This window comes from Haemaphysalis longicornis, unplaced genomic scaffold (genome assembly GCF_048455015.1).
Source record: "Haemaphysalis longicornis isolate Haplotype H1 unplaced genomic scaffold, Haemaphysalis longicornis Haplotype H1 scaffold_8, whole genome shotgun sequence".
Lineage (NCBI taxonomy): Eukaryota > Metazoa > Arthropoda > Arachnida > Ixodida > Ixodidae > Haemaphysalis > Haemaphysalis longicornis.
Genome location: NW_027526445.1, coordinates 132,497,734 through 132,512,029, shown reverse-complemented (window position 1 = coordinate 132,512,029; position 14,296 = coordinate 132,497,734). Strand labels below are relative to the sequence as shown.

The 14,296-nt window shown below is 46.7% G+C and overlaps 3 protein-coding genes across 6 annotated transcripts in view; 1 reads left to right on the top strand and 2 right to left on the bottom strand.

Annotated features, from left to right (window-relative positions):
* Ena (ENAH actin regulator enabled) overlaps window positions 1–4,343 on the bottom strand; it is a 119,934-nt gene extending 115,591 nt beyond the window's left edge. The window contains exon 1 of one of the 2 annotated variants that reach the window (XM_077680401.1): window positions 4,100–4,343. In XM_077680401.1, coding sequence (XP_077536527.1) covers window positions 4,100–4,156 — 57 coding nt within the window. In that variant the 5' untranslated portion in view covers window positions 4,157–4,343. The remainder of the gene's footprint in view (window positions 1–4,099) is intronic. The other variant, XM_077680400.1, reaches the window with a different exon arrangement.
* Window positions 4,344–4,563: 220 nt separating this feature from the next.
* Srp9 (signal recognition particle 9) lies at window positions 4,564–6,289 on the top strand. The gene is made up of 3 exons (XM_077680406.1): window positions 4,564–4,787; window positions 5,085–5,153; window positions 5,634–6,289. Exons 1-3 carry the CDS (start codon window positions 4,716–4,718, stop codon window positions 5,730–5,732), a joined length of 240 nt encoding a protein of 79 aa, XP_077536532.1. The 5' UTR covers window positions 4,564–4,715; the 3' UTR covers window positions 5,733–6,289.
* Window positions 6,290–13,250: 6,961 nt separating this feature from the next.
* Atg2 (Autophagy-related 2) overlaps window positions 13,251–14,296 on the bottom strand; it is a 114,581-nt gene continuing 113,535 nt past the window's right edge. For all 3 annotated transcript variants that reach the window (XM_077681366.1, XM_077681368.1, XM_077681367.1), the window contains exon 44: window positions 13,251–14,195. In XM_077681366.1, coding sequence (XP_077537492.1) covers window positions 14,185–14,195 — 11 coding nt within the window. In that variant the 3' untranslated portion in view covers window positions 13,251–14,184. The remainder of the gene's footprint in view (window positions 14,196–14,296) is intronic.

Here is a 14,296-nt window from a genome sequence, read left to right as displayed (position 1 = left end):
GCGTAATACAGACTCCACGGGCTGGGCTTGGCCATTGCATGTTCGCAAGAGGCCGTGCCCGCGTGCGAAAAGCGTAGAGTCGAAAACTTGAGTTTGGGTCTACTCACTGAGCGACACGGTGACAGCTACCGATCAACCACCCAGCGTAGGTGTGTTTGCAGGGCAATACCGACTTCATCAACAGAAGCACAGTCAAGAAAAATAAATCGGATACGCGGCCGCTAATGAGCGAGTAATTTTGGCGCCAACACAAAATATAATTGCATCCGGACGTGTGCTTCGAGCACTGTATAAAGAGCCAAAAATAATTTGCCACCACGAAAAGCGACAGGGCCGAAGTTTAATAAAATTAGTGGACTAGCGCAAAAACAAACAGAAAAGACGGCGTTCAGCACTTAATGAGTGTACACGAAGGCCAACACAAGTGTATGACGAATTGAAAACACAAACAAACAAATGTTATTCGAGCGATTTCGCCGCGCAACGCCGGCCAAAGCACAGACACTGTGAACAAAGCTCGGCCGATTTCTTTTTTAAAGGCGCACGATGGTGCCGTGACAAAGGGCCATTGTTAAGTGCTAATCGATTACCCTTTACAAAAATTCTACGAAACGTCTTCAGTCCGCCTACTTTCAAACGTGCGCATTTATAAATCATTATCGCACACATGGGCCGTCCCTTTCAGACTGAGGCAGACTGGGAACTCGTTCTCTGCGGATTCGGTGGTAGTAGGATGACGCACACTCCCGAAACTCCTACGACGAATTTCAGCGAACAGGGACACTGCCGCCTCCGCGAAACAATTCTTTCTGCACACCGCAGACGCCGCACGTGCGGAATTGGGGGACGCCTGGATGTAAATTCAAAGGCAGCTTCGCGGTCAGTAAAATGGGCCCGAGTCATCGGCTGTTGTAGCGTTTAGCGTTGCTGCACACTAACGAGGCTCCTAATGCTATGTTCAGACTACCGACGTAACAAACATATCGTGAGCTATGGAGGTAAAAAAAAAATTACGCCCATCTTCCCGCGAGGAAACCCTGATGTGATGCGACGCATCAGGGGGGAGCGTTTGGAGTGACGCTGGTATTGGATTGCGTCAGTCCACTCGCTGAAGGGACCGTCGCTTCCATCACGTCTTCATCGGAAGATCTTGCACGGAGGTATCGTCAAGCAAAGTCAAGTCAAGTGCGAGAGCGAGCGCTGGACTGATCCGGCGCCGTGCGCTCCCCCGCTTTTGAAAGGAGAAAATCGGGGGGGGGGGTGGGGGGGTGGGGGGGGGGGGCGGAGAGAGTCTCACACATGCGCGCACCCAGAGCACACGCGCAACTGTTATGATTATGAGACGGAGCGAGTGTTGCGCACAGCTGTCGGAGAGAAGAACGGCCGAGAGTTGCGCATGTGCAGTGAGCATGCGGACAACGCCGCGACAACGACGCTGGAGGGACATGCCCGCGAGCAAGAGATGCGTCGCATCTAAAAAGGCGTTTCACGTAGTTTGGTTGGCTGAGACGTGAAATGACGTCACTATTTAAAGATATTACAACAGTTGCGACAAAAGCCTGAACCTGGCCTAACAGTCCAACTAGGTCATACTCCGAAACAGCGCGAACGCGCGCAGAGTGATAGCGGAAGTATGGCTAGCCTCAAGAGATCGTCTACGAAATTGGTGGCTGCCTGAATGAACGAACGAATGAATGACCATTTCCGGTTTTTGGCAGCGTCTTCTGAAGTGCACTAACAGAAAGGTGATCGAAATTTAAACGCAGAATGGCACAACAGAAACGTCCCACGCGGACAGCAGGGTGCCTCTTCTGCCTGCGGTTCCTTGAATGCGTGAAGCGCAACGAGTACACCACCCGTTAACACGAAGTCTCGGATACACCGAACAGGCCCTCGTGCTTCCTCACCACTAGACGCATTGGTAAAAATTGAATGAAAAGAAATTAACGCCAAAATTAAGATAAAAAAATTCGCGAAACAGGCACGACGCGTGACAGAAGTAGGTCAATGAACCAAAATACTTGTGTACAAAAAATTAGGCCGCCTATGGAGCCCTGGTTTTACAATCACATTTTTAGAGAGAGAGAGAGATAGAGAGAGAGAGAGAGATCTAATGGAACTGACGAGGTTAGCCTGCCACAGACGCCTGACTTGCACTGTTGGAAGGATGGAGCCAAGTGGCGACAGTTCTTGCGACACCAATTTCAGAGTCGTGCGCTGATTAGATAAAAAAGAAGCACCGCTGCTGCGTGGGGTGAAAACGATGTCACTGTCACCGGACACCACGCGCCCGGCCTCGTGTATAACAGTTAGGCGCGCACGTGGTCTTATCATTTGAGAGATCCGCCGGACCTTTTTCGCGTTCATTAACACTGGTAGCCAGGGCAGTCCGAGACGATCACGAACACGCACCAACTCTTGAAAGACGCGGCGGTGCTCGCCGCGTGATTATTGCTCAATCCACAACACAAGGGAAAACGTAACACCACTCACTCACGCCATTCTGTCACGACTGAGTGCAGCTAGAGAAAAATAGACGCGGAATGGAGACGGGAAAAAATAAAGAAAGAAAAGGAAAATAGTCACGCTCCAAATGCACCTGCCCAGTGGCCTATTTAGAAATGAATGAAGCGGATGGGAAGGGGGAGGGGGGCTGCAAGGTTGAAGACGGACGTAAGCGCGAATTACCAGGGCGGACGAGCGGCAAAAGCGCGCTTTGAGAAACAACAAAAAACCGCGGTCGCTAGCGAGGCTCGAAAGGAGTTTTTTTTTTTTTTTTTAAGAACGCATAGCGAAAGAAAGTTGCATTACATTGAAACGGTTTTCGTAACAGCAGCGAAAAAAAAGAAAAACGAAATTTCGTAGAGAAGAGGGCGGGGCGACGGAAACTGACAGGTTTCAGTTTGACGAAACCGTTTCCGCCGGCAAGAGAGATTTGATGTATCGAGATTACATCCTGCATTAGTCAATCGCGGGGGGCACTACTACGCCCCGGCAGTTCGCGATGCAAAAAAGAAAAGAAAAAAAAAAAAAAACGAGTGCGTGCGTGCGATGGGGCAAGATAACGGCACTCATATGCAAAAAGCATGACGCAGTGCTGCGGTTCGAAGGACCGTAATTTCGTCCTTGATAGCAACAAAACTCGAAAATTAAAACGTTGACGGATTCGCAAAAGCGACTACCGCTACTCGTCGCCTACCAAAGTCGGCTTGTCACCACAGCGACTTTCCTCAGCCATATGACAATTATGCGAATGGCCGTAGCTCTATGAAATAATCAGGCAACGAGGCCAATTTTTTTCTATTACGGTGCGAGTTAATCTTAACCCAACTCTGCTTTTTTCAACTCTCTACTGCGGGCGGTTTCACTGTTATCTGCCGCTGACGAAATGCAAGGAAGGCAAAAAATCCGAAGGCTCCGCACAAATTCTCACGAAGTTGGCGTGTTACGTTTACGAGGTTACGTAGTAACGTAGGGTAGTCGGGTGAAGCGAGAGCAACACGAAACAAGGGGAACGGCTGTCAAAAAGACAGGGCGAAGAGCTTCCAGCTCGAGCGTGGCAGTTCAATAACCCGCCGCCGCAGCGACAGAAAAAAGCAGACCGCGTTCTTCTGCTTTCCTGTTTTTTGCGAATGCTTCACCAGTTACAGCAGTAGCGGCGTTCGCGTCAACGACGGACGTGGTTACGGCGGCCCGACTGGAAAGTAAAAGAACGACTTGTGCCGTCGAGGCTGTTCAATTGACGAATTAAACTTCAGCGACTGCATCTCATCAGGCGTAATTTAGAAACTTTTTTTTTTGTTGCCTTCTCGCTTAGGTAAAAGGAGACGCACACACACAGCCGCGTGGCCAGCGACTGACCACGCGCCCGGAGAGAAGCCGTCCGAGCCTTGGCATCTTTCGCGTCCGTACGAACCTCTCAAACGACGAGCGTCTGCCGGGAACGGCGTATTTCCGACGCCGTACAAACGCTGCACACGCTCAAACAGCAGAGGCGGCACACGACAGGAGGCGGAAACCGAGCGAAAATAAAAAGCGCCAGAGAACAGACGGAGAGAGCGTCGTCCTCGGGCCGAAACACAACACAGAAAATGTTTACCTCATGTTTCCGTTTTCTCCGTTCCGTACGGCCGGACCGGCGTCGTCGATGGACCATTTAAGCGTCCAACGTTCGGCGGGTGTATATCCGAACGGTCGTCTTGGGATCCTCGGGTCACCCCAGCGCGCACAACTTGGCGAATCCTTCTCGGCGTATCTCCACCGCTCGCCGCTCGCGCAAAACTTCAAGAGTCGTCCGCCGCCATGTTGATAACAACAACCGGGGAACGCCGGGTAATTTTCTCCGCTTCCGCTGCTTTTTGTTTGGTTTCGGTTGGGTGACACACCGGGAAATACAATATCGAGCGTTTCGCGAGAATCAGCCAACGCACGAAGCCACTTTGCACTAATAAAGTTATTTTCAATTAAAATGAGCTCGCACATATTTGCTGAGGAATACAGACATTTTAGCATGCCATCTTTAGCGATTAGCGGCAAAGTGAGTCTTCTTTCGCGGCTACCAGGGGGAGCCACTTGCTTCGTCGCCGTCCATGATGCCTTCGCAACGTCATCCGTGTTTGATGCACCGTGTGTGAAGACGGTGCCAAATAACTTGTCATTCTCGAAGTTCACATGCCCTGCCGGCCTCGCCGTTTGCTTCGAGTAGCGTCGCGATCATGCCGGTCGTCACAAGCTGGGACGAATTCTCCAAAGCCGCCGAGAGACTTTACCTCGCGGATCCTATGAAGGTGAGGATGGCAAAACGCCGGCATACAGCATGGTTGCAATCCGGGTCGCGAAACTCCTTTGATTGTTAGCGCTAACCGTCCATTGCTTGTTAGAGTACGAGTACGCGGTTAGTGGCTCAGTTTTAGTAGCTTTGCGTGCACTGCACGATGATATTTGCGGCGCAACGGCAGCAGGCCTTCGCTGCTGCATGTCCAGATGTCGTACGGCCTAGTTAAGACACGCTACATCTTGTAAAATGATTGGTACACGTGTTGCAAATGCGGGCCGCAATTTATTGCTTTTCTCTCCTTTCGCAGGTCAGGTTCACGGTGAAGTACAGGCACTGCGACGGCAAGTTACAAGTCAAAGTAACGGACAATCAGACGGTATGTGGGATACGCTGTTTTCTCGAGCGCTGTCGGCGCTCGCGTAGTCGCCATAGCTGGGCGCGCGAGGTTCAAACGTAGCTTTTGTGCTTTAAATTTTTTTTTTGTGTTTATGCACATAACCTGTGGCAGCACAGAACTGCGCACAGTACTTGCTTCTCTGTGTGGTGAAATGGTTGACCGACAATGGTTTCAATCGGCCCAGGGGTAGACGGTCAGCGCTTAGTTGCAGCAATCTGTTTTTACTACTTGTGAAACGAGCTACAATTACCAAAACAGTTGCAATCTCCGGCACATTTGAAATCTGCTGTTTACATAGCCAGAGCAGCGGGTTTTGCATTTCGCTTGTGTAACTGAGCATACGTTTTGGTGCGGTAGCAATCGCTTGGTGCCTGCTTGATTTAACTTTAACTGTAAAGTTATTTGTAAAGAAAATAACTTGATTTTTTAAAACTCGTTTTTTTTTTCTTCTTTTCTCAGTGCCTTCAATACCTGACGGAACACACTCAAGACGTCAAGAGGATAGAGAAATTAACGAATCTGCTGATGAGGCACATGGCATCGAATAAGGAACGATGAAGTGGCCGTTTTTTCACGTGGTTGTACAGTTTTTCACGCTTACCAGTCGAGTGTCGCTTCGGCGGGACCCTTGAAGTCTTCGGCGGCGGCAGCTCCACTGGCGTCTGGGTGACGGCAGTTCTTTGATTTGTCTGTTTATGTTGAATACTGCTATTGATTTGGAATGCGTGATCGGCGCTCAACGCCCAAGGCGATGAAGTGTGAAGATGCGTGTGTAAATAACAGTTGCCAAGACCTGTTGTTTCTGAATTACGAGTATAGTGCGTTGGTGCTATCCAGTGGAAGAGGTTTTCGGGGGCCAATTTAGGCTCTTGTCGAGAGATGGCCATGGCTATGGCTGGTTTGTACGAGATGATACTAGAGCAGTGGAAAGATAAAAAAAAAAAATGTTGGTAACAACCAATGTCCAGCCAAAAGGCATTCGAGGACGTGTGTGAATTTTTTTTAGTGGTGTTCATGTGTGCAAATATGACACCTTTCCCATTTGACGAAGGTAACCTACTGGAATGCCGATGTTTAGTTTCTTCAGCATAAGCCTGTTTTATGGAGGTGCTCTTCCTTAAAAAAAAAAAAAAAAAAGAAGTGGATGTTATGTTTGGTTTTCTGTGGTGCAAGATCAAACACTTCAGGAGGTGATGTGTTTTCAGCAGCTTCATGCATTTTTTTTACCCCTCCCCTAAGCATAAATTCTTCCTTCACGAATGTGTGGCCTGTTTTGTCTTCGAGAAGTCCAAATTTAAATCAATAAACAGCATTTCAAACTTTCTACAATGGACGATCTCCCTGTCTTCTGCGATATTAACAACACTGGTTGGGAAAAAATGTCTGAAGTCCTTTATTATTTCTTGCAGTTAAAAAAAAAACCTTTTTACACACCACAGCCAACATCACCAGACAAGAGACCTAGTTTCAAGAAGCTCGCAGTGTTATGGTTACTTGCACTCAACAAGCATATTTCACGTACTGGGCATTTAAACACCATTGTACAAGAGGCACTGTACCTTTAAAATTGGTTACTTTGTTCTTATACATGCAACGGTCAAGCAAAAGCCATACGCTAGCCAAGGCTTTGATAAACAGTGTTTGGTGGAACTGGGCAAAATCGCACTGCAACCTACACCAGCTCGTAATAGACTACTTTGTCAGACAGACCAACCATTTGCAACAAACGTGAGAGGCACTGGTTCTAACATGGTTTGCAATTCAAAGTTCGACAACTCTGCAACTACAAAATTTGAAACAGTCTGTCATTTTGCACATCTTTAGAACGGTGTGGCCTAAACTGAAGCTTGGTGGCTGCAATGGCTCCAAGTATGTTCTGACGTTGATATCGCACCGTTTCTGGAGGCTTGTGTAGGTGTACAGTCCAAACTCGTTACAGAAGTGTGCATTGCAAAAAGGGGTCAAGATGAAAATATACGAAGATCAGCTAGCCTATGTAACCTCACTTTCTACCACGTTAAAGATGTCCGAGGCATGTGGGCACTTCTCGAGGGTTCTGAATGCGAAAGTGTGTCCAACTGAATGGCCGAGACGCCTTGCTTGCACCCTGCGTTTTCAAAAGGCTTTCTCCCCTTGCCACTTGGGACAATTTGCTTCACAATCTGCTTCCGGCTTTGGCTTTAAAACGGCTGCGATCTGTCTTCGATGCACTGCTCCCCTGCTGTCGTTTAGTGGGAGAGTTGACAGTGATGGATTTCACTGCCTGTCTGTTCACTCACTTGGCTGCGACCTTCCTCTCCCTCAGTTCATCCATGGTGTACTGGGCTAGACGGCCACCTTTTGCTACAGCCGAGTTTAGCGCATGCCACAGAACACCTTGCGCTATGGAACAGTTTAAAAAAAAATGTGGCTGGAGAGCTGTCTTTTCGATTCCAACACTGGCCTTTTCTCTGAGTGGGCCATTCAATGCTGTCGCATTAAAAAAAAGAGTACAGAAAGTATGTCGCGATCATGTCTGTTGTCATTACAATTTGACTAGATCCTAACAGCACGCTCGTGTAAACACTACTACAGGTGCATGCTTTGCCTAGCCACGGTGCATTACATAGGAGGCTCTCATCTTGCTAGTCTTGACAAAAGTTTTTTGAGGAGGGGAGAATCGGCCCGTAGTCGCTCGAAGCCGAGACTGCACGTCCGCTAAAATCACAATGCAACGGACGACACAGAATCAGCATAAAGCAGGGCATCTCGCATGGCTTTCAGCACAAGGGGTAACGCGTAGGCCTGTGCAGCTAGCAGGTATCTCTTGTCTCACCAGTACCCTACCCTGTCCGTGTGCATTCACATGAGGGCTGACTACCTTTATTGCCACGACCACGCAGCTTGGATGCCCCAGCAAGATCATCGCAAAATGTCCCCTTGGCTTGTAGAAACAGTGACAAGTCCTGTTGCACAAGTGAAGCATGCGAGTGCAGAAACACATCCTTTCCATGCTGCGGCAAGTGGGTCGTCACGGTTTTCTGTACTGCCTGGAAGACACAATCCTGAAAGCTTGGATTTTCCAATCTTGTTCAAATCTTACGGTAGCGTTGTGGCTTTGGTTTTATGCCTGCGATAAGCAATCAGCGATAGCAATACATTGGATGAAAGCTATTATAATTGTAGTCTTGCCAGTCAAGTGTCATTTGGTCTAAGATACATGCGTTAGAATGCATTTTATGCCTGTTTATTTGAAATCACGGTCCTTCCATAAGAGGCTTACACATTTTGGAGCACATTATGGATTCCCATGTGGTCAAAATTAATCCAGAGCACTCCACTACAGTGCACCTCGAAGCCCCGATGTAGCTCCGGTGCATAAAACACTAAAATTTTTTTGAAAGCTTGCAGTGCACAAGACGTTTACAACTCCACTGTGAACGTCAGAAGGCATAATTCACTAAGGCATAAGCTGGTGTTTCATTTTAGTTGTGAAATGGTCTTTTTTTTTCTCCTGGTAGGGATATCGGAATAAAAAGTAACAGGTGTTTGCTAGCTACAAGTGCATACATTTGAAAAGGAAGTCATGCAGTTACAACCTCGCCACAAATTCATTGTCAATCAGAGAGCTGTCAAACTTGCAACCCCTCCACGGCTGTACTACTGGCAAAAGATAGTGTAATCCGTTAGTCCTTAAATGTGCGCAGCAGACGGCGACAAGATGGCAAGCTAGCAACGCTGAAAAGGGCCATCAGGTGTACGTACACATTTTTTCACAGCTTGGTTACAAAAACAGAAAAAGAGAAAGACTGCATTTTACAAACATTTTTTTCCCTGTGCTGGTTTAGTGCAACTCATTCTGATCACAAGCTCGCTTCGGCTGCCACTGCCACAAGTGGTGACGAAGGTTGCACACAGGTTCCAACTACGTCATACTGTACTCCCTTCAACAGTTCAGTGCATAACAGCTGCACACAGCAATACTCACATCTGTTCTGCTTCTCCAATAACTGCCCCTGTCACTCACTTCCCCCTCGATGTGGAAACTTGCAACAGACATCATGACACACAAGTGAACAGTCTGCGTCACCTACCATACGGCTGAAGAGGTGGGATCCCCACATCCAGCTACATTTTAAATAAAATCAAAGCCCCTTTCTTAAAAAAGACAAGACGGTTAAAACGCAAACCTTTTTCTGCCATGCATCCCGACTCACAGTCCAAAATCCAAACTACCTTGACTGTGTCGTCGGAATGGCGCAAACGGATAGACGTCAGCTTCATAACGCAAGGGACCCAGGTTCGATTCCTACCATAGGAAGCATTTTTTTCTTGAGGTAGTGGATTTGCCTTTGCTTATCATATTGTGATACTCATTCAGTAAAGTTAGCTTTCCTGCAGTGCATTTTGGCGCGACATCTAACGCCATCAGTGAAGCATAGACAGCTTCGCTTCAAAAACTGGTACTAAACTCTCTTTGGGAATCCTGAAGCGATGAGCTTGCTTACGATTGGCAAGGGTATGCCATGCATGCAACGTTGCTTTGATGGAACGACGCGTCATCGAGGATAAAAGAATGCATGCCCTGCAGGTGCCGGAAATAAATTTGGCAGTAGATGGCACCGTGTGCCTAAAGTGATCTAGAAAAGGTGTAACGCTGTAAAAGCTTCGCCTGGTTAGTGTTTAAATGAAGAATTCAGCTTCAGTGCAAAAATATTCGCACCTGGGAATAATTCAGGGGTCAACAGATGGCGCTGCCATAACACTAGGTGGTAGTAATCTTTAACATAGATGTATTTGCTCCAATGGAAAAATACCACTGTCTCAATTCAAAGCAGAAACCACTCATTTCAAATAATAATGAATTTGCTGTGGGTGTGGCACTTATAGGCATACATCATTTTTATTTCGTTTTCAGAGTAACCAGGCGAGTTCTGCACAATGTCGATTAATGGCAGAAAAGGCACACAATGGATGCCAACACTGAATAAAAAACACAGCGCGGTGAACCGTTGTGTGGTTTTGGATCGTAAAACACAACCTGTGTTTAAAGCAAAGCAACGGTGCAGTTGATAAAACAAATTTTCGATGTGCAGTATTGTGACAATCCATATGTTCACTGTCATAACAGTCTGTTGACTCTCAGAAATACGCGAGGCATTTCACCCCTGCTCTGCCTTTGCGAGTGTACTCTAATGCTGATTAGACTGAGACAGCACCATAGTAGTAGCCAATCTTTGCACAGACAGACTGGCAACATTCTTCCAACGACAAATTTTAAGCTTCGGATACTGAGCGGCCACTCAAGTCTGCTGTCCGTTAATTAATGGCGCTATGTACTGAAACTGCATGCAGACATTTGTTGCAGTCTACATCTTCTAGTGATAACAAAATTCTTCCCCGAGCTTGTATACAACAAAGTTGGCAACTGACGACATCACATGATTGATTGCACGGATCGTTGAAGTCCCATCGACAAACTTAAACATGCGCCTAGTGTACCCCAGAAACAGTTGCAGGGCAGGAGGGCACATCCTTGAGTGCATAAAGTAAGGCTCCGAAATAATTTACCTGCAGCCAGTTTTTGTGTTCCCACAGCTACGTCCGGGTGATAGCAGTTTAAAACTGAAATTTTATGTCACGAAAACACGAAGGCTGTAAGGTGCAAGATAACAAAGGCTTGCTGATTAATTCAAGCCACATAGTGTTCACTTGACATATGCAGATATCTCGAGAACGTCCGTACTTTAGTCTTTTTTTTTTTTTGCCTCTAAAATAAAATGGCAGCCACAGCCCATACATTGGAAGTGCAACCTTGTGCAAAGCAGCAGTGCTGAGTGATGATGCTAGAAGGCTGGTCCATGCAGGATTTTTAAATGAAATTAGCATCCTGCAGCTGATAAAATGTTTCACCATGCGTTAGACGATAAAAAAAAAAAAAAAACGTCCAAGAACACCAAAGCACTCTCTTAAAGGGGTCGTGAAGTGAAAATGCATTTGCCTTTGCTTAATTTTGTGTGCTTGAATTTTACTAACATAAATCCCAAATATTTTCACCAACTCATTGCTTCTGGAATTTAGGAGACGCCTTTGAAATTCTCATTTTGAGGCACATCGCAAATGACCATGCGCACATCGTCGGTCGGCAGCGCAACTAGCAGTGACGTCACAGTAAGAACATTCAAAAGTTAAACGCCCTTTGTGTATATTGTTCTGTACAACTGCAAACCCGATATTTTAAAAATATGGCATTCTTTATTTGTTGCCATAAACAGTTTTCTATAGATGCGACCGGTGCCCTGATTGCTTCAGCTGCCTGGCAACCATTGCAGCAGAACTCAGACCTACTGGCTGTTTGCACGATTTGTAGCCAGTTTCCCTGTTGAAGTTCCCGTTGTTTTGCAGAGTTCTCTTCGGAATCTTACCTATTTTTTTTTTGTATCAAACGGCACAAAACAGCTGAAGCACAAAAAGAAAACATGCCCCGTGTGCCACTCGAACTTGTGGCCGCCGTGGCAACCTGATGTTAGGGCCAGCTTGCATTAAAATCAGACACTACCCACACTACCGACGTGACAAGAGCGCGTGGTAGAAAACTGCGTCATAAAAGCAATTCGCATTTGTAACCCAGCACTGTGGTGCGTTTTCGTGAATTCTAATCAATCCAACACTTTAACCGTCAACTTACTGTTGAACGCTTCTGCAGTCCGCCAAAGGGGAGCATATCCAATCACCGAAGCAACGTTAGCATCATTGTTTATTGGAGGAAACAGTAAAGCAATCGAACTGCGCGATGGTGAGACTCTGCGACTCGGTGCTGTATCACTGCTTCTCGTTAGTTACTTTTTCCACTTGATGAGGAAATGACGGGTAGGTTTTCAGTTCAGACTACTCGAAGTTCTTCGGATAATTGTGCTCATGTAGCAAATTCTCATTTTAAGCTTTCGGTCACTTACCTCGTCAGGTCAGAAGTTACATGTTAGCGCAACTCAGATTGCAGGCTACGTGAGACAGGTGTCTGCAGTTTAAGACTCGTACGAAACAGCGTAAACAGTTTATGAACACCCAGTTTACTTTAAACGTGGTTACTTCTGCCTGTGACACTCGCCCGCGATGTCGACTGAATGTTCGACCACGTCGATCAGTCATATCACAGATCAGACATCTCTCGTTCAGTTGCAGGGCGAGTTTTATCATGGCGCCAATGTTGTAGCTTTATTCGACCCTTTGAGAGCCCGCTCTATGCCGACATGCTGTGCAGACGAGGGGGAACTGCGATTGGCTCCTTACCAAGACGTCACTTCACGAGTTGAGGAGGAAAGTGTAGGTGAAACCGTAACTGCATTTTTTCCCCCTATTTGCCGATATCGGGCAACGAAACTATATGCATTGTTTGTTTATGAAGGTTCCACATTTATAGGTACCCACACAACACTTTCTTTTTAAATCTCTTCACAACCCCTTCAAAAGCTATGTATGCTAAAGAAAAAATGCCCAATTAAAGCACCCGAGACACTACTTCCACCCTGCATTGTAGAAGAACCTCGCTCTCTTGCTGCTTGAGACTATCTACTTTGTGATCCACTCTTGCCTTACATCCGGGCGAGAAGGCGTTTTACAGGTAAATAGAGAGAAACCGGCTTTTTCACTCAATGCCTTCACACAATACCAGGAGTTCTCGAAAGGCATCTTATTTTAGAGTCTTAATTAAGCACTGCAATTGCAGCTAGCAGTCTTACCGTAAATGTTTACTCCAAACTCAGTTTGTTACACAAGATCAATTAATACAGCCAGGCCAGATAACAAACGAGTTTGTTCGTCTTTGTGAGACACAAACTGACCAATCGAAACACGAGACAAGCAGGGTCTGTTACGTACACACATTGTATAATGAGCATAGACTTTTGTTTCCTTTCAAAACTTGTTTATTCAGAGGGCATCCTGCATGTTTCACGTAGCAATCCCTCCCATTAAAAATGGCATTACGCCTAGACAACGAGAACAAGTCTCTTCGATTTCTGTACATTCGCTGGGCTTCCTCCATGCCCTCCGTGTTGACATAATAAATGATACCGCCCCGCACGAAGTTTTAATCAAAAGCACACTTGAACACACACATGCTGTTGGAGATAAAAGGCCTATGGAGACTGCACTGTCAAGCGAGTAGCTTTGCAGTATTGTATTTAAAAAATGCAGCGCTTAGATTCGAAATCAAATAAGCTTAGATAATGGCTCGTACAAGTGCAGGCCAAAACATGAGGCACTTGCGACAGCAGATAAAGTTAGCAGTCAGAGTTGGTACAACCAATATGGCAGTAAGGTGCTTTAACGGACCCTCAAACGGCTTTCAAAAAAGACTGGCAAATGAACGCAGCTAACTGCATTCCACTAGCAGCCGTAAAAAGCCACTTCAGGATCCCTCTGCAAAATAAAAACATACACAAGAAAAGCAGCAACACCGCCTAAAGCATCATCGAACGATTCTCCTTGAGATCACAGCAAACTGAACTTGCTTGAAATCATTGATTACCTCCTGTCAGAGCTATGGGATAAATGTAGCAGGCAAGCCTGACTACGTGGTTTAAGGCCAACTTCGCACAGTGTGTAGCGTACCATCCCTAACGATTGACTCCACGTCATACTTCTCGACTGCCTCCGTTGCACTTCGACCAAAACCAAACAGTACCGCTACCACGCATAAAGCACACACAGATCGAGTCTCTCAAAGCCACGTGCAAGCTCACACACGCTCATACGCAGACGCTCGTCCGAAATACGTGAAAAAGTTTTGGACACTGATCTTTGAGCGTGGCTGTCATCTTCCCTGCTGTTGGCTGGCTTCGCAGTCGTTGAGTCGTATGCACAAGAAAGACGCGACGAGACGGGGCGTAGAAGAGAGCCATAACTTAGTCGGGCACGGATCCTTATATCAAAATGAAGGGGTCGACGAGGGAGTTGGGGAATATTTACAAGCTCCCGTGTCACAGAGGGAGCTGCCACTGTTGCCAACCGCTTGTTTGGGCCTTGGGCTCTATCTTGACGCTGTGGAACAACAGAAAGACAAACACTGCAGTCAACGTAAACATTTGAAATTTCCCTTCCATACATTACGACAATGTATTTATTTTAGTGACATCAGTGCA